Genomic DNA, 20291 nt, shown 5'->3' on the forward strand with positions numbered 1-20291 from the left:
CTATGAAATAATTTAAGGTATAGGAAGTATTTTTTATTTTTGTACTACCAGTATGCAACAAAATGCCCTGCAAACAAATGTTTGTTAACTCACTGATTGAATAAATGAATGTTAAAGATTCCTCTGAGACTTTGCAGCAAGGCCAAAAGAGTCTGAAAACAGCAATAAATAAAATACTATCAAGTATCAATGCGATAATAACTTAAATCCAATTTGCAAATATTGAGAATCTGAAACCATTAAACTTCCAACTTCTATTAAAATTTTAAAACTGCAGACAGAACATAAACATTTCTCTTTTTTCAAGATACTAAAGAAATGAGATGTCAATATTAAAAATAACTACATCGAGTTAGGAGTTACTGTAGAGTACATGTCACATTGATTCTAAGTATTCAACATTTCATGACAAAACGTCAAGGTTCCGCTCCAAAAAAATCAACATCTTTGAAAAAGGGTTACTACAAAAATATCTTCCATATAAAAAATAAAGTAAGAACACTCTTAGAGACCATGGCCATATTTTATATGTATAGGGTTTTTCTCTTCACACCAAGTGTAAGAATAAAGGAAAATGAAGAACCTTAGATCAAATGGGACAACGGAATGTGTTCCTGACACTAAAAATACTCACATTACTTAAGATTTTGTAATAATCAATACAACCCCAAAATGATGATTTGGCTAAAATTTTTAACTTTCATACAAACCCCAAACAACTGTAAACTGTAATTTTTGGAACAATTACTTTTAAAATCACCAAAATTCAAAGACACTATTTAAAAATGCAGAAATAAAAACAAATCATGAACATGTTATATACCTTATTTAATTCTTAATTACTTTTGGGACATTCTTTTCTCCTTTAATAAAAAGAATAGTAGTAATATATATGCTATTGGTAGAAAATTAAGAGCTTCTATAAAATGCTGTGAAAAGAAATTTCAATTATTACTAAATATGCCAACTCTTAGTTTAAAAAATGCAGAAGCTAGTCAGCAGACTTACACTTGAAGCAGACCCGCTTCCCTCTGAAGCAATGATTTGCTATACTTCCTAGATAATCCTTCAGAAAAGTCTTTCTATATGTTAATATAAATAGTTCAGAATACCAAGACATAGGTACAGAACAGGACAAGAACAGGTCACACAACATAACTGGTCTTGCTCCACAGTTACTACAATGAAGTCCACAGGAGCAGGTGGGGAAGGAAACCGACACAATCCAATGATGCAGTTGTCATAAAACCAGATCATGACTCTCTTCCTATTACCTGATGGTCAGTTGTTTAGTTAGATGCAATGGAAATAAAACTGAAAGAAATCTGAAGAGGACATAAAAAAATGAAAGGTATGTCTCAACATGTTTTACTTTTGGTGAAGTCAAATGGTTTCCACCACTGAGCAAACTGCAGTACTTTCTTCCTCTGATCCTCAAAGCTTTCTCGGATCCCTTTTCTCCAAAGTCTTGGTTCTACATCCAGCATCCCACCAATGATTTCCTTTCAAAGAATGAGAAAAATACAAACACGTGCATGTATAAATACTAAAAACAGGAATGAAACTATTTCTATTTATTCTGTTACTAAATATAACATTAAGTAGTTCTCTGTGAGGATGCTCAAATTTTACATAGGTATTAGTTTCAAGTTAAAAATAAACCTTCTTTTCATTTAGTTCTAACTGTGCAAACCCTGTGATTCTAGGGGTCCTAGCTGTGTCTCCTGTCAAACAATTTGTCTATTTTGTTGCTTGTCAGCACATCTATCAGACAGCAGCAAAGGGGAGGAAGAGAAAATGAAATTTAATTAATTTGGTCCTTATTAGCTGCTCTGGTAAAAGTTTGAAGAAAAAGTTGATCAACATGTAGCAATTATTAACTTGGTTGTTCAACTACAGTTGAATCTCAGGGTAATGTTCTCTCTACTACCCAGTATAGTTAAAAGCCAGTTTCTTCTACTATTAGCTGTAGTTCTTTTTTTCAGGAAACAAAATCATATTTTAGTACTAATCTAAGCAAAACAATAATTAAAAATTATAAATCACCTTCATTTAAAAAGTCACATTCCCAAGCCCTGAAAGGAATGGATTTCTGACTGTCTGCTTATTATTCTAGATCATTTCCTTCATGATCCTCTTCCTGTGCTATCAGTTGCAGAAATTAATCAAAGTTATGATAGAGAGTATCCATGTACAGAAGATATGGGGGAGATTTATAATGCTTTGAGGAAGGGAAGTATGGTAATACAGGAAAATCTTGGGCTAAGGGTTGAGTTCTGCATATTCAGTCTAGGTCTACAGGATTGTGTGGTAAGACCTTGGACATAATCACTCTAAGACATAGGTTCTTCATCTTAACAAATATACTAAAGGGACCTACTATGTAAAAGCAAGTGCCAAATATTGTAGAGGATACAGAGATAAGTAAAATACATTTCTCTGTCTTCAGAAAGCTCATAACAGAATGTGGAGCTGTGGTGGGAGGCACAATAATACTCCAACTATATAAAGGACTGTCTTATAAAGCAGAATAAGGCAAATGTCAAAGCAGACTACATGGAAACTCAAAAAGAAAGAAGATTCTAATTGTTGGATAAATCAGGAAAAGCTTCATGGAAAAGGAAACCTCTTTTCAGTGGGAAAGGGAAATAAAGGGGTTAAGAGAGACACAGTTTAAAAAGAGGGCACATTTAGATTTAATGCAAGAGTTTCTTGGCACCAGCCAATCACTAGCAATGTAGTTTAAGAAAGCCTAGCTTATAAGTTGATCTAAAACTGTCTATAAGACATCAAGTTTTGTCTCATGTGTACCATATAAGGACTGATTCTTGTTCTGTTACTGAAGCAGATGTTAATGGAAAGAAACCAACCCTTCTTGCTCTCTAAACAACTGCAGGCTGAAGGGAGTTTTGGTCTCATAGGCTGTTTCTTGGAAAGCAAATTTTGGGGAAAACGGATCAATGATGTAATGCTAACTAAAGAAGCCTTCCTTTTAACATTAAGACAGTATCATAAAAACCACAGTACATGCCTAATATTTGTGGGGGGACGATCTCCCAATTAAATTTATGCAAGTTAAAAAATTGATATTTTACTTCATTTTCACTAAAATTAAGTTTTCTTTTTTTGAAAGAAATAAATGCAGAGTCATAAAGCTTTGAGTTATAAAGCTCTATTGAATAACAACAGAATTTTTCAGAGCAATGAAAACAAATTTCTTTCTAGTTAACTCTGGGAAAAGATATTCTGAAAAATTCTCAGACAAGTTTCTGTAACGTATCTCAACAGTTCATTGATGAATTTGATTTTAGGCCTCTAGTTAACCTTTAAAGATAACAGCATAAGAATTTTTGAGTCCAAACCTCTTACATGTCACTATTCTTTGTAGAAAATGATCTTACACAGGAGCTGAAAGTGGGGAGGAAGAACAGGGAACCATGGACAGAGTTCATCTAGGCTCCTCTAATTTAGAGAGAAAGGCCTGAGTTATACTAGATTGAAAGGTCACTTCTAGAGCTGTTATTGCCCAGACTTCTTTTGATTGCTTCAATGGCTACACACTAATTTCATTCTAGTCCCTGATACTAACTTACATACTTCCCAGATACTCAGTAGACCTTAAATTTAAGGACTATATCCCTAGAAGGCAATCTGTAGTAACGGAAAGAATCCACTAGCAAATGAAAGATCTACACTCTAGTATCTGTCCAGAAACTATCTGTGTGAAATGAGTGACACATTCTTCTTGGACTATATGGTGCTTAATTATAAATGAAGATGTGAGATCATTTGTTCTCTAGCTCAACCATGAGCTTATGCACCCCTTGTTTCTGTCACTTATTAGCACATGACCGTGGGGAAGTTACATAGCCTTTCTGTAGCTCAGTTTCATCATCTATAAAATGAAAGTATAAAAATATCTACATAATAGAGTTATTGTGAGCATTAAATGAGTGCTCAGAACAATACCAGGCTCATTGTAAATCCTCAGTGAGTGGGTTATCATCATTATCAATTATCATCACTCTCAGCACAAGCCTGGCTGACTCCACAGGAAAACATTATAGTCACCATTGACACGGTCAACAAATGTTTGGTTACAAAGTAATATTCCTGTTATAAATATTCTGGGATATATTTATTAACAGTTTCTGGGTACTCCCTCTAAAACTTGGGTGGAACAGTAATAACCAACTTCACTATATATTGTGGCCAAAGTTTTGATTTCCCTTCAAAAGAAAAGTGTTACAAAGTTGCTAAACTCTGGTATTTTACTAAATTTGTGAGCATACCTTTCCAAAGTAATAAGGGAATTTGCGTTGATCTTCAATGACATGGGCAAACCCTCCCTGGAGGCCAAAATTCACAGAGAAGTAAGGTAAGCCTCTGGGTACCTAAATAAACAGATAAATCACACATGAATACAGCATGAAATCAGAAAGTTATGCTTAATCCCTCTTCCTAATTAAGCATCCCTCAACTCAAGACAAACGTATACACTAAATTTCCAGTTCTATAGGTATTTAAGCAATAACCTAACTTCTTAAGTAAAACATTTCATTTGGTACCCTTTCAGCTAGATAGTGCTTTATAATATCCAGCAATTATAATCAGAACCAATTATTTTTCTGTCTTTTGGTGAAACAGGAAAGAAAAGGCATTTTTAAAATATATAACAACTGAATAGTTTTCCTTAGACTATGCAAATAGAGATTAAGGATATGCTTTCTTATATTTTCCTCACAATGCAGAGGTATAACATCCATGAGATTTTACTACTATTTATTGATCAAAGATAAATTAAACATGAACAATCAGTTTTTTATTAACTGGTGAGGTGGGTATAGAAATTTTTAGTTTACCAACCTTGTTTCAAAATATTTCCACGATTAACTATTATCTTTCCCTCTCTTTTTTCCCTCCCTCTTTCTATACACACTCACGCACACACACACACAAACACACACACGTATGCATGCATGAAGTATTTTAAACTCTATCTTGATTGGAAAACGCAATAATTTCTAGCTTTAAAAGTTAAGTGGAGACAGCAACAGTCAGCTCTACCTACCATCAGAGTCTCCAATCAAGCCTCTCAGACAGCCTCAACCACTAGAGGGCAGACAGCAGAAGCAAGAAAAACTACAATTCTGCAGCCTGTGGAACAAAAACCACATTCACAGAAAGACAGACAAGATGAAAAGGCAGAGGGCTATATACCAGATGAAGGAACAAGATAAAACCCAAGAAAAACAACTAAATGAAGTGGAGATAGGCAACCTTCCAGTAAAAGAATTCAGAATAATGATAGTGAAGATGATCCAGGACCTCAGAATAAGAATGGAGGCAAAGATCGAGAAGATGCAAGAAATGTTTAACAAAGCCCTAGAAGAATTAAAGAACAAACAAACAGAGATGAAAAATACAATAATTGAAATGAAAACTACACTACAAGGAATCAATAGCAGAATAACTGAGGCAGAAGAACGGATAAGTGACCTGGAAGACAGAACGGTGGAATTCACTGCTGCGGAACAGACTAAAGAAAAAAGAATGAAAAGAAATGAAGACAGCCTAAGAGACCTCTGGGACAAAATTAAATGCAACAACATTCGCATTATAGGGGTCCCAGAAGGAGAAGAGAGAGAGAAAGGACCAGAGAAAATATGTGAAGAGATTATAGTCGAAAACTTCCCTAACATGGGAAAGGAAATAGCCACCCAAGTCCAGGAAGCGCAGAGAGTCCCATACAGGAAAAATCCAAGGAGAAACACACCGAGAAACATATTAATCAAATTGGCAAAAATTAAAGACAAAGAAAAATTATTGAAAGCAGCAAGGGAAAAACAACAAATAACATACAAGGGAACTCCTATAAGGCTAACAGCTGATTCGTCAGCAGAAACTCTGCAAGCCAGAAGGGAGTGGCAGGATATACTTAAAGTGATGAAAGGGAAGAACCCACAACCAAGATTACTCTACCCGGCAAGGATCTCATTTAGATTTGATGGAGAAATCAAAAGCTTTACAGACAAGCAAAAGCTAAGAGAGTTCAGCACTACCAAATCAGCGCTACAACAAATGCTAAAGGAACTTCTCTAAGTGGGAAACACAAGAGAAGAAAAGGACCTACAAACACAAACCCAAAACAATTGAGAAAATGGTCATAGGAATATACATATCAATAATTACCTTAAATGTGAATGAATTAAAGGCTCCAACCAAAAGACATAGACTGGCTGAATGGATACAAAAACAAGACTCATATATATGCTGTCTACAAGAGACCCACTTCAGACCTAGGGACACATAGAGACTGAAAGTAAGGGGATGGAAAAAGATATTCCATGCAAATGGAAATCAAAAGAAAGCTGGAGTAGCTATACTCATATCAGATAAAATAGACTTTAAAATAAAGAATGTTACAAGAGACAAGGAAGGACACCACATAATGATCAAGGGATTAATCCAGGAAGATGATATAACAATTATAAATATATATGCACCCAACATAGGAGCACCTCAATACATAAGGCAACAGCTAACAGCTATAAAAGAGGAAACTGACAGTAACACAATAATAGTGGAGGACTTTAACACCTCACTTACACCAATGGACAGATCATCCAAAATTAAAATAAATAAGGAAACAGAAGCTTTAAATGACACAACAGACCAGATAGATTTAATTGATATTTATAGGACAGTCCATCCAAAAACAGCAGATTACACTTTCTTCTCAAGTGCGTCTGGAACAATCTCCAAGATAGATTATATCTTGGGTCACAAATCAAGCCTCAGTAAATTTAAGAAAATTGAAATCATATCAAGCATCTTTTCTGAGCACAACGCTATGAGATTAGAAATGAATTACAGGGTAAAAAATGTAAAAAACACAAATACATGGAGGTTAAACAATACGTTACTAAATAACCAAGAGATCACTGAAGAAATCAAAGAGGAAATCAAAAAATACCTAGAGACAAATGACAATGAAAACACGACGATCCAAAACGTATGGGATGCAGCAAAAGCAGTTCTAAAAGGGAAGTTTATACCTATACAAGCCTACCTCAAGAAACAAGAAACATCTCAAGTAAACAATCTAACCTTACAACTAAAGGAACTAGAGAAAGAAGAACAAACAAAACCCAAAGTTAGCAGAAGGAAAGAAATCATAAAGATCAGAGCGGAAATAAATGAAATAGAAACAAAGAAAACAATAGCAAAGATCAATAAAACTAAAAGCTGGTTCTTTGAGAAGATAAACAAAATTGATAAGCCATTAGCCAGACTCATCAAGAAAAAGAGGGAGAGGACTCAAATCAATAAAATTAGAAATGAAAAAGGAGAAGTTACAACAGACACTGCAGAAATACAAAGGATCCTCAGACACTACTACAAGCAACTCTATGCCAATAAAATGGACAACCTGGAAGAAATGGACACATTCTTAGAAAGGTATAACCTCCCAAGACTGAACCAGGAAGAAACAGAAAATATGAACAGACCAATCAGAAGTAATGAAATTGAAACTGTGATTAAATATCTTCCAACAAACAAAAGTCCAGGACCAGATGGCTTCACAGGCGAATTCTATCAAACATTTAGAGAAGAGCTAACACCCATCCTTCTCAAACTCTTCCAAAATATTGCAGAGGAAGGAACACTCCCAAACTCATTCTATGAGGCCACCATCACCCTGATACCAAAACCAGACAACGATACTACAAAAAAAGAAAATTACAGACCAATATCACTGATGAATATAGATGCAAAAATCCTCAACAAAATACTAGCAAACAGAATCCAACAACACATTAAAAGGATCATACACCACGATCAAGTGGGATTTATCCCAGGGATGCAAGGATTCTTCAATATACGCAAATCAATCAATGTGATACACCATATTAACAAACTGAAGAATAAAAACCATATGATCATCTCAATAGATGCAGAAAAAGCTTTTGACAAAATTCAACACCCATTTATGATAAAAACTCTCCAGAAAGTGGGCATAGAGGGAACCTACCTCAACATAATAAAGGCCATATACAACAAACCCAGAGCAAACATCATTCTCAACGGTGAAAAACTGAAAGCATTTCCTCTAAGATCAGGAACGAGACAAGGATGTCCACTCTCACCACTATTATTCAACATAGTTTTGGAAGTCCTAGCCACGGCAATCAGAGAAGAAAAAGAAATAAAAGGAATACAAATTGGAAAAGAAGAAGTAAAACTGTCACTGTTTGCAGATGACATGTTACTATACATAGAGAATCCTAAAAATGCCACTAGAAAACTACTAGAGCTAATCAATGAATTTGGTAAAGTTGCAGGATACAAAATTAATGCACAGAAGTCTCTTGCATTCCTATACACTAATGATGAAAAATCTGAAAGAGAAATTATGGAAACACTCCCATTTACCATTGCAACAAAAAGAATAAAATACCTAGGAATAAACCTTCCTAGGGAGACAAAAGACCTGTATGCAGAAAACTATAAGACACTGTTGAAAGTTATTAAAGATGATAACAACAGATGGAGAGATATACCATGTTCTTGGATTGGAAGAATCAATATTGTGAAAATGACTATACTACCGAAAGCAATCTACAGATTCAATGCAATCCCTATCAAATTACCAATGGCATTTTTTACGGAACCCGAACAAATCATCTTAAAATTTGTATGGAGACACAAAAGACCCCGAATAGCCAAAGCAGTCTTGAGGGGAAAAAACGGAGCTGGAGGAATCAGACTCCCTGACTTCAGACTATACTACAAAGCTACAGTAATCAAGACAATATGGTACTGGCACAAAAACAGAAACATATATCAATGGAACAAGATAGAAAGCCCAGAGATAAACCCACGCACCTATGGTCAACTAATCTATGACAAAGGAGGCAAAGATCTACAATGGCAAAAAGACAGTCTCTTCAATAAGTGGTGCTGGGAAAACTGGACAGCTACACGTAAAAGAAAGAAATTAGAATACTCCCTAACACCATACACAAAGATAAACTCAAAATGGATTCGAGACCTAAATGTAAGACCGGACACTATAAAGATCTTAGAGGAAAACATAGGAAGAACACTCTTTGACATAAATCACAGCAAGATCTTTTTTGATCCACCTCCTAGAGTAATGGAAATAAAAACAAAAATAAACAAATGGGAACTAATGAAACTTCAAAGCTTTTGCACAGCACAGGAAACCATAAACAAGACGAAAAGACAACCCTCAGAATGGGAGAAAATATTTGCAAACGAATCAACAGACAAAGGATTAATCTCCAAAATATATAAACAGCTCATTCAGCTCAATACTAAAGAAACAAACAACCCAATCCAAAAATGGGCACAAGACCTAAAAAGACATTTCTCCAAAGAAGACATACAGATGACCAAGAAGCACATGAAAAGATGCTCAACATCACTAATTATTAGAGAAATGGAAATCAAAACTGCAATGAGGCTTCACCTCACACCAGTTAGAATGGGCATCATCAGAAAATCTACAAACAACAAATGCTGGAGAGGGTGTGGAGAAAAGGGAACCCTCTTGCACTGCTGGTGGGAATGTAAATTGATACAGCCACTATGGAGAACAATATGGAGGTTTCTTAAAAAACTAAAAATAGAATTACCATATGACCCACTGCTGGGCATATACCCAGAGAAAACCGTAATTCAAAAAGACACATGCACCCCAATGTGCATGGCAGCACTATTTACAATAACCAGGTCATGGAAGCAACCTAAATGCTCATCGACAGACCAATGGATAAAGAATTTGTGGTACATAGATACAATGGAATATTACTCAGCCATAGAAAGGAACAAAATTGAGTCATTTGTTGAGACGTGGATGGACCTAGAGACTGTCATACAGAGTGAAGTAAGTCAGAGAAAAATAAATATCGTATATTAACGCATGTATGTGGAACCTAGAAAAATGGTACAGATGAACCAGTTTGCAGGGCAGAAGTTGAGACACAGATGTAGAGAACAAACGTATGGACACCAAGGGGGGAAAACCGCGGTGGGGTGTGGATGGTGGTGTGCTGAATTGGGCGATTGGGATTGACATGTATACACTGATGTGCATAAAATTGATGACTGATTAAAAAAAAAAAAGTTAAGTAGATTTTGTGTCCTTCCAAGTTTTTCCTACAAGGCCTTATTCTGTCACTAGAAAGTATTCAAACTGGTCCATTTAAAGTAATATCTCTCCCCTCTAATCCCCTTATAGTCAGCATTTACTAATTTTGGCAGTGAATTACATATTGTTACTTAACTATATATATTTTGTATTATGTCCTCAGGAAGGCATGACTTGGAAAGATAGTATGGTATGGTGGAAGAAGAGCGGTCATCTTGAAATAGTATAAAGCAATTAAAATTGGGGCTTATAAAGAGTTGTTCAGGTTATAGGAAAAGCATAAGTAAAAAATAATCAGTTTACAAAATAGTATAATACATAAAACACAGAGAAATGGGTTACTACTTTGTGCTTTTTAAAAATATTTTCACATTTTAAAATAAAATGTGAAAACATATGACAGAGACAATTAGGAAAAAAATAAAGAGACAGACAAGGCTCTAATCACAGCTGATACTTATAACTATGTAACTTCAGGCAAGTTATTTAACATCTGTGAGTCTCATGAGAAATATGAAGAGCTCAGAAGTTTGCTGTGAAGATCAAATAGAAAAATGCATATAAATGCTTGGCACAGAGAATATTATTGAAATATTACTTTCATTTCCATCTATTAATAGTGCTTTGTGCAAATCTGGTAGTCAAAGAAAAAGGAATGGAAGGCTCCATTAAAAATATATATATATATTTTTAACATCTTTATTGGAGTATAATTGCTTTACAATGTTGTGTTAGTTTCTGCTTTATAACAAAATGAATCAGCTATACATACACATATATCCCCATATCGCTTCCCTCTTGCATTTCCCTCCCTCCCACCCTCGCTATCCCACCCCTCTAGGTGGTCACAAAGCACTGAGCTGTTCTCCCTGTGCTATGCAGCTGCTTCCCACTAGCTATCAGTTTTACATTTGGTAGTGTATATATGTTCATGCCACTCTCTCACTTTGTCCCAGTTTACCCTTCCCTCTCCCCGTGTCCTCAAGTCCATTCTCTAGTAGGTCTGTGTCTTTATTCCCATCCTACACCTAGGTTCTTCATGATCATTTTTTTTTAATTCCATACATATGTGTTAGCATACGGTATTTGTTTTTCTCTTTCTGACTTTCTTCACTCTGTATGACAGACTCTAGGTCCACCCACCTCACTACAAATAACTCAATTTCGTTTCTTTTTATGGCTGAGTAATATTCCATTGTATATATGTGCCACATCTTCTTTATCCATTCATCTGTCGATGGACACTTAGGCTGCTTCCATGTCCTAGTTACTGTAAATAGAGCTGCAATGAACATTGTGGTACATGACTCTTTTTGAATCATGGTTTTCTCAGGGTATATACCAAGTAGTGGGATTGCTGGGTCGTATGGTAGCTCTATTTTTAGTTTTTTAAGGAACCACCATACTGTTCTCCATAGTGGCTGTATCAATTTCCATTCCCACCAACAGTGCAAGAGGATTCCCTTTTCTCCACACCCTCTCCAGCATTTACTGCTTGTAGATTTTTTGATGATGGCCATGATGAGGCCACACCTCATCATGGTGTGAGGTGAAACCTCATTGCAGCTTTGATTTGCATTTCTCTAATGATTAATGATGTTGAGCATTCTTTCATGTGTTTGTTGGCAATCTGTATATCTTCTTTGGAGAAATGTCTATTTAGGTCTTCTACCCATTTTTGGATTGGGTTGCTTGTTTTTTTGATATTGAGCTGCATGAGCCGCTTGTAAATTTTGGAGATTAATCCTTTGTCAGTTGCTTCATTTGCAAACATTTTCTCCCATTCTGAGAGCTGTATTTTCGTCTTGTTTATGGTTTCCTTTGCTGTGCAAAAGTTTTGAGTTTCATTAGGTCCCATTTGTTTTTCTTTTTATTTGCATTTCTCTAGGAGATGGGTCAAAAAGGATCTTGCTATGATTTATGTCATAGAGTGTTCTGCTTATGTTTGCCTCTAAGAGTTTTATAGTGTCTGGCCTTACATTTAGGTCTTTAATCCATTTTGAGTTTATTTTTGTGTATGGTGTTAGGGAGTGTTCTAATTTCATTCTTTTACATGTAGCTGTCCAGTTTTCCCAGCATCACTTATTGAAGAGACTGTCTTTTCTCCATTGTATATTCTTGCCTCCTTTATCAAAAATAAGGTGACCATAGGTGCATGGGTTTATCTCTGGGATTTCTATCCTGTTCCATTGATCTATATTTCTGTTTTTGTTCCAGTACCATACTGCCTTGATTACTGTAGCTTTGTAGTATAGTCTGAAGTCAGGGAGTCTGATTCCTCCAGCTCCGTTTTGCTTTCTCAAGATTGCTTTGGATATTCAGGGTTTTTTGTGTTTCCATACAAATTGTGAAATTTTTTGTTCTAGTTCTGTGAAAAATGCCAGGGGTAGTTTGATAGGGATTGCACTGAATCTGCAGATTGCTTTGGGTAGTATAGTCATTTTCACAATGCTGATTTTCCAATCCAAGAACATGGTATATCTCTCCATCTGTTTGTATCACGTTTAATTTCTTTCATCAGTGTCATAGTTTTTTGCATACAGGTCTTTTGTCTCCTTAGGTAGGTTTATTCCTAGGTATTTTATTCTTTTTGTTGCAATGGTAAATGGGAGTGTTTCCTTAATTTCTCTTTCAGATTTTTAATCATTAGTGTACAGGAATGCAAGGGATTTCTGTGCATTAATTTTGTATCCTGCTACTTTACCAAATTCATTGGTTAGCTCTAGTAGTTCTCTGGTAGCTTCTTTAGGATTCTCTATGTATAGTATCATGTCATTTGCAAACAGTGACAGCTTTACTTTCTTTTCTGATTTGGATTTCTTTTATTTCTTTTTCTTCTCTGATTGCTGTGGCTAAAACTTCCAAAACAATGTTGAATAATAGCGGTGATGGTGGGCAACATTGCCTTGTTCCTGATCTTAGTGGAAATGGTTTCAGTTTTTCACCATTGAGGACGATGTTGGCTGTGGGTTTGTCATATATGGCCTTTAGTATCATTAAAATATTTTTGCTATCTGAAGTAGATCAACATGTGTGAGACATGAATTTGAATGGCTAAAATCATGTTGTAGACTACATCAATTAAAGAACAGTACTTTGAGGAAGAGATAACTTCAGAAAGCAATTTATGACGACAGTGCCCATGCTTTTTGTTTGTATTATACTGTGTCTGGCAGAAAAAATGGCTTTCTAAATATGTCAATGCTCCTATCTCATATTTGCCATGAATATGTTACATTATATGGCAAAAAGGACTTTGCAGATACAATTAAGTTAGGGATCTTGAAATGGGGAGATTATCCTGGGTTATATAGCATATGATAGGATGGTCAGAATCAGAGAAAGACTGGAAGATTGTATATTGGTTGACTTTGAACACAAAGGAAAGGACCACAAGCCACGGAATGCAGGTGGTTTCTAGAAACTGAAAAAGGCAAGGGAATGGATTCTCCCTGCGAGCTTCCAAAAAAAAAAAAAAGTAGGCCTGCTAGCACCTTGATTTAGCCCAGTGAAACCCAGTTCATATTCGTGACTTCTAGAACTATGAGATAACAAATGTGCTGTTTTTACAGCACTAAGTTTGTGGTAATTTGTATATATCAATACATACCAAAGCTCGACAACATATGGTATAATTGCCAAGTTGGCAAAATGAACACATTATTTCTAAACAAAGAACAATTGTTGCCACAAGCAACTCTTCTCTCACTGCAGGCTGCAAAAGGTACAACCTAATGTCTTGCCTGAAGAGTTGTGAGTCAGTAGGCATTGCAAAGGATCCAGTATCAAAGTATATGTACATTTAGCACTTCCCTTTTCCTGCCTTGACCAGCCAGAGGGATAGAAGTTGGAACCTTGGTACCACCCATGAAGAGTACTGACGGAATTACAGCAAAAAATTTTATTGATGATAGGAAAACAGTAGTATTTGAGCTTTCCCCTTTTAATATTCCAGATTTTAATCCTGACTTCCTATAATTGTCCTCATATTTGACGGTCTTAGGGTAAACCCTAATTTTCCTTGAGGTGGACTTTGCTTAGTTTTGAAAATCAAACCCGAGACGTCTTAGATGTTTTTCAACTGCTATAGTTATCACAAAATTACATTTAAAAAATCATATTAAAGAGTTGAGGAAGAATTCATGTGAAATCTCAATAAAATTGTCTCGTGAAAAAAGACCACCTTCTTGACAAGTTACTGAATATTATGCAACTCCTCTGCAATGAACATTCAGATCTGTTTTTCTTGTATATTTCCATGAACTTCACACTACACTGCAAAGAAATCAAAAGACCCAGAGAAAGTAAACAAAATAGACACAAAAAGAGAAGCTTATACTCACACAAATAAAAACATAAATCAACAGAGAATCAGAATGAATTACAAATATGTGAATCTCTACTAACAGGCAAGAATCCACTATGGAAAAAAAACTCACCACATCCCCAACACACACATAAAATACTTTATGAAACTACTAAGGACATAGAGTTTTTTAAAAGAAGGATAATGAGGTTTCTTCAGAATAAAAATAATGTTAAAATAAATCAAGATTGTTCACTTCATGCTCAGAAACATAATTATCATTTAAAAAAGACACTGGAAAGTTTGTTAACCTTCTAAAAAGTGACCTGTTTTGAAATTATTCTTATACTCAAGTTCTCTTCACAACTCCATCCACATAATTATTAAATCCTAAGCTAAGAGTGACCTCAAGAGGTCATCTGGTTCATTCCCCAGCTACTCTCAAATAGTCTCAGATAAAACGCTATGTGGTGATTTAGAAAAGAAAACACTTCAAAGTTGAATATACAACAACCATTCCAAGAATCTGTATGTTTCTTACTGTCTATATTTGTTACTTTAAAATATTAAAATCCTCTAGGTACTTATTTTAGGTATATATCCAGGTTTTAACAAACAACCTTACAATAGGTACTAGATGGCTTACCAGTAAAAATACTGCATATATAGTGGTTATCATGGAGTTCATATATGTTGATGTATATCTCTATCTATCCTTTTAAACTGATAGTCATTTAAGTTCAAACACATTCTAAAAGATCTATATTTTTTTATTCCCCCTTCATGTTTTCTATTTTTGATGTCATATTTTACATCTTTATGCCTATCCCTCACCTGTTCATTGTAGTTATATTTAATTTTAAAATCTTTGTCTTTTAACCTAATTGTTCATTTAAGTGGTTGATCCACTGCCTTTACTTGCCTTTAACAGTGGGGTTTTTCCCTTCCTGTATTTTCTTATTTCTTGTTGTGGTCCTTTCTTTTTCACTTGAAGAAGACCCATTAACATTTTTTGTAAGGTCACTTTAGTACTGATGAACTCTTTTAGTTTTTTAGTTTTTTCCTTTTAGCACTTTAAATATATCATGCCACTCCCTTTTGGCCTGCAAAGTTTCTGCTGAAAAACCAGCAGATAGCCTTATGGAAATTCCCTTGTCGTAACTGTTTTTTCTTGTTGACTTTAAAATTCTCTCTTTACCTTTATTTTTTCCCATTTTAGTTACTATATGTTTTGGTGTGGTTCTCTTTGGGTTCACCTTCTTTGGGACTCTCTGTGCTTCCTATACCTGGATATCTATTTCCTTCTTCAGATTCAGGAAGTTTTCAGCCAAAATTACATCAAATACATTTTCTATCCCTTTCTCTCTTTCTCTTTCTGTAGGGACAATGCAAATTTAGAATGCCTGATGTTGTCCCAGAGGTCCCTTAAGCTAGGCTCATTTAAAAATTTTTTTTATTTTTCCTGTTCTGATTGGGTGATTTTCACTATTCTATATTCCAGGTTGCTTATGCATTCTTCTATATCACCTAATCTGTGGTTAATTCCTTCTAGTGTATTTTTCATTTCAGTTATTACATTCTTCAGCTCTGACTGGTACTTTTTTATATTTTCTAGTTCTTTGTTAAAATGCCCACTGTGTTCATTTATTTTTTTCCCCCAAGTTGAGTTAGCATTCTTATTACTATTGCTCTGAACTCCTTTTCAGGTAAATTATTTATCTCTGTTTCAGTAGGGTTTATTCATTTTTATTTCTTGTTTATTCATTTGAAACATATTCCTCTGTCTGCATGACAATAGGTGAAAGAGTTACCTATCCTGGTCTTGAAGATATGTCCTTGTGTGGGAGCATCCCAATGCAGTCTGTGTGCACAGTGGTTTCAGTGGGAGCTCGATCTGAAGTAAGCCCAGGGTGCTCTGACAGCCACTGCCTTGGTGGGAGGTAGAGTCAGAGCCATGTTTGAGCTAGGGCTTCTCCTATGCTCAATGGCAGTCACTGCCCTACTGGGGGTGGGATCCAGGCCCAAGGAGCTGAAGCAGGAGCCCTGAGGGACCTGCACTTCTCCCAGGTGTGATGGCAGTCTCCACCTTAATTGTGAGCATGGTCAGGGACTGAGGGCTTGGGGCTGCACTTTGAAGAGGTTCCACTCTTTCCTTGGTGCACGTACTTTGGTAAGAGGCTAGATCAGGGCTGGAGGAGTTGGAGCCACACTACTGAGCTGGTTCCACTCCTTCCCAAGTGTGCCCACGGACACGCACACATGAAATGGCAGTCTCCACCCTGGAGCTGATTCCTCTCCCTCCCAAGTATGTTGCTCCCATCCTAGTCAGAGGCAGGGCCAGGGTCCAACCAAGCCCTGTTCCCTCCAAGTGTGTGCACTCTTGTTGGCAATTGCAGCCTTGACCTTAGCAGGGAGCAATAGCAGAGCAGTAGTGGCTAGAGTAGGAGTCTAGTGCAAAGTTGGGGGCACACTGGGGTGGTTCTGGCAAGCCAGCCAGAGCATCATGAAGTTTTCAATCTGCTGCCTCCACCCTGGGACTGTGAGCAAGCAAGTGTGTGTGCAAGCTCCTCAAGAGCAGAGTTTCCATTTATTACATCACTCAGGTAAGCCCCACTGGTTTTCTAACCCAGACAGGCTCATCTTCCTCTTGCTGGACCACAGGGCTAGAATGCCTAATGTGTGGATTGAATGCTCCGCTCCCCAAGGAAGATCCTGAACATGTGATATCTCTCTCCTCTCTAGGTCACTCTCTAGAGGTGTCAGTCCCAACTAGATCACTTCTCCTCCCCTCCTATCAGACTCTGTGTGGTTCTTTCTTTACAGTCTAGGTTGCAAAAAAGCTGTTCTGCTAGTCTTTAGGTCACCTTTAGTGAGACTTGCTTTATATGTAGTTGTAGTCTTGATGTGTTTGTGAGGGAGGTGGGTTCAGCATCGTGCTACTCCACCATTTTGATTCCACCCCTCCCCTAAAATATTTTCAACTGCCATTAAAATCATGTTCTAAAAGAATATTCAATGGCATTGGAAATCATGATATGAGAAGTGAAACTTAGGCACAAAAGATGTATGTGCATTAGATACCTTTTGCTATAAGATCATGAATTGGACGTTTGTGGGGGCATTGTTTTGTTTTTTTAATATACTGTCTGTCCCAATTCACCAGAGCAAGGGAAAAGAAAAAGACTATAGACAAATTGTAAAATTATTTGTCTAGTTCTGTGAAAAATGCCATTGGTATTTTGATAGGGATTGCACTGAATCTATAGATTGCCTAAGGTGGTAGAGTCATTTTAACAAAATTGATTCTCCCAGTCCAAGAACACGGTATATCTTTCCATCTTTTTGTTTTATCTTCAATTTCTTTCATCAGTGTCTTATAGATTTCAGAGTAGATCTCTTTTGCCACCTTAGCTAGATTTATTCCTAGGTATTTCATTCTTTTTGATGTGATGGTAAATGGGATTGTTGCCATAATTTCTCTTTCTGATAGTTCGTTGTTAGTGTATAGAAATGCAACAGATTTCTGTATATTAATTTTGTATTCTGCAACTTTACTGAATTCATTGATGAGATCTAGTAGTTTTCTGGTGGTGTGTTTAGGATTTTTCTATGTACAGTATCATGTCATCTGCAAACAGTGACAGTTTTACTTCTTCCTTTCCAATTTGTACTCTTTTAATTTATTTTTCTTCTCTGATTGTTATGGCTTGGATTTCCAAAACTATGTTGAATAAAAGTGGTGACTCTGGACATTCTTGTCTTATTCCTATCTTAGAGGAAACGTTTTCAGCTTTTCCCCATTGAGTATGATGTCAGCTGTGGGTCTGCCATATATGGCCTTTATTATGTTGAGGTATGTTCCCTCTATGCCAGCTTTCTGGAGAGTTTTTATCATAAATGGATGTTGGATTTTATCAAAAGCCTTTTCTACATCATATGGTTTTTATTCTTCAATTTGTTAATGTGGTGTGTCACAGTGATTTGTGAATACTGAAAAATCCTTGCATCCCTGGGTTAAATCTCATGTGATCATGGTGAATGATCTTTTTAATGTATTGTTGGATTCATTTTGATACTATTTGTTGAGGATTTTTGCATCTATGTTCATCAGTGATAATGATCTGTAATTTTGGTTTTGGTATCAGGGTGATGTTGGCCTCATAGAATGAGTTTGGAAGCGTTCCTTCCTCTGCAATTTTTTGGAATAGTTTCAGAAGGATAAACGGTAGAATTCACCTGTGAAGCCATCTGGTTCTAGACTTTTGTTTGTTGGGAATTTTTAAATTACTGACTCAATTTCATTACTGGTAATTGGTCTGTTCATCTTTTCTATTTCTTCTTAGTTCAGTATTGGGAGACTGTACCTTTGAAACACTCCGAATAGCCAAAATGATCTTGAGAAAGAAAAACAAACCTGGAGGAATCATGCTCCCTGACTTCAGATTATACTACAAAGCTACAGTCACCAAAACAGTATGATACTGGTATAAAAACAGACACATAGATCAATGGAATAGAACAGACAGCCCAGAAATAAACCCACACACTTAATGGTGAATTAATCTATGACAAAGGGGGCAAGAATATACAATGAAGAAAAGACAGTCTTTTCAATAAGTAGTGCTGGAAAAACTGGATAGCTACATGTAAAAGAATGAAATTAGAATATTCTCTAATACCATACAAAAATAAAACTCAAAATGGATTAAAACCTAAATTTAAGACTGGATACTATAAAACTCCTAGAGGAAAATACAGGCAGAACAGTGATTGACATGAATCACAGGAATCTATTTGGATCAGTCTCCTAGAGTAAATGAAATAAAAGCAAAAATAAACAAATAGGACCTAAGTAAATTTAACAGCTTTTGCACAGCAAAGGAAATCATCAACAAAATGAAAAGACAAACTACTAAATGAGAGAAAATTTTTGCAAATGATATGACCAATAAGGGATTAATATCCAACGTATATAAACAGCTCATACAACTCAATATCAAAAAACCAAAATACCCGATTAAAAAAAGGACAGAAGAACTGAATAGATATTTTTCCAAAGAGGAAATGAAGATGGCCAACAGGCACATGAAAAGATGCTCAACATCACTAATCATCAGGGAAATGCAAATCAAAACCAAAACCGCAATGACATATCACCTTACACCTTCAGAATGGCTATCGTTAAAAAGAAAACAAATAACAAATGCTGGCAAGGATGTGAAGAAAAGGGAACCCTCCTACACTATTGGTGGGAATGTAAAATGGTGCAGCCACTGAGGAAAACAGTATGGAGGTTTCTCAAAAAACTACAAATAGAACTACCATATGACCCAGCAATTCCTCTCCTGAGTATATATATCAGAGAAAAAAAAACCCACTCATTTGAAAAGATATACACACCCCAATGTTCATAGCGGCATTATTTACAATAGCCAAGATATGGAAGCAACCTAAGTGTCCATTAACAGATGAATGGATAAAGATGTGGTGTATATATGTATATATGGAATACTACTCAGCCATAAAAAAGAACAAAATTTTGCCATTTGCAGCAACATGGATGGACTTGGAAGGCATTATGCTAAGTGAAATAAGTCAGACAGAGAAAGAGAAATAGTGTATGATATCACTGATATGTGGAATCTAAAGAATACAACAAACTAGTGAATAGAAGAAAAAAAGAAGCAGACACACAGATACAGAGAACAAACTAGTGGCTACCAGTACCAATGGTGGGAGGCAATACAGGGGTGGGGAAGTTGGAGGTACAAACTATTGAGTGTAAGATAAGCTCAAGGATGTTTTGTA

General features: G+C 36.0%; 1 protein-coding gene across 2 annotated transcripts in view; it reads right to left on the minus strand.

The window, feature by feature from the left end:
* Positions 1 to 809: 809 nt before the first annotated feature.
* The window catches only part of CWF19L2 (CWF19 like cell cycle control factor 2), a 193614-nt gene continuing 174132 nt past the window's right edge, over positions 810 to 20291 (minus strand). For both annotated transcript variants that reach the window (XM_082409913.1, XM_082409912.1), the window contains exons 17-18: positions 4293 to 4394; positions 810 to 1502 (exon numbers count right to left, since the gene is read on the minus strand). In XM_082409913.1, coding sequence (XP_082266039.1) covers positions 1359 to 1502; positions 4293 to 4394 — 246 coding nt within the window. In that variant the 3' untranslated portion in view covers positions 810 to 1358. The remainder of the gene's footprint in view (positions 1503 to 4292; positions 4395 to 20291) is intronic.

The sequence above is a fragment of the Balaenoptera physalus genome (genome assembly GCF_965194825.1).
Source record: "Balaenoptera physalus genome assembly, chromosome: 10".
Classification (NCBI taxonomy): domain Eukaryota; kingdom Metazoa; phylum Chordata; class Mammalia; order Artiodactyla; family Balaenopteridae; genus Balaenoptera; species Balaenoptera physalus.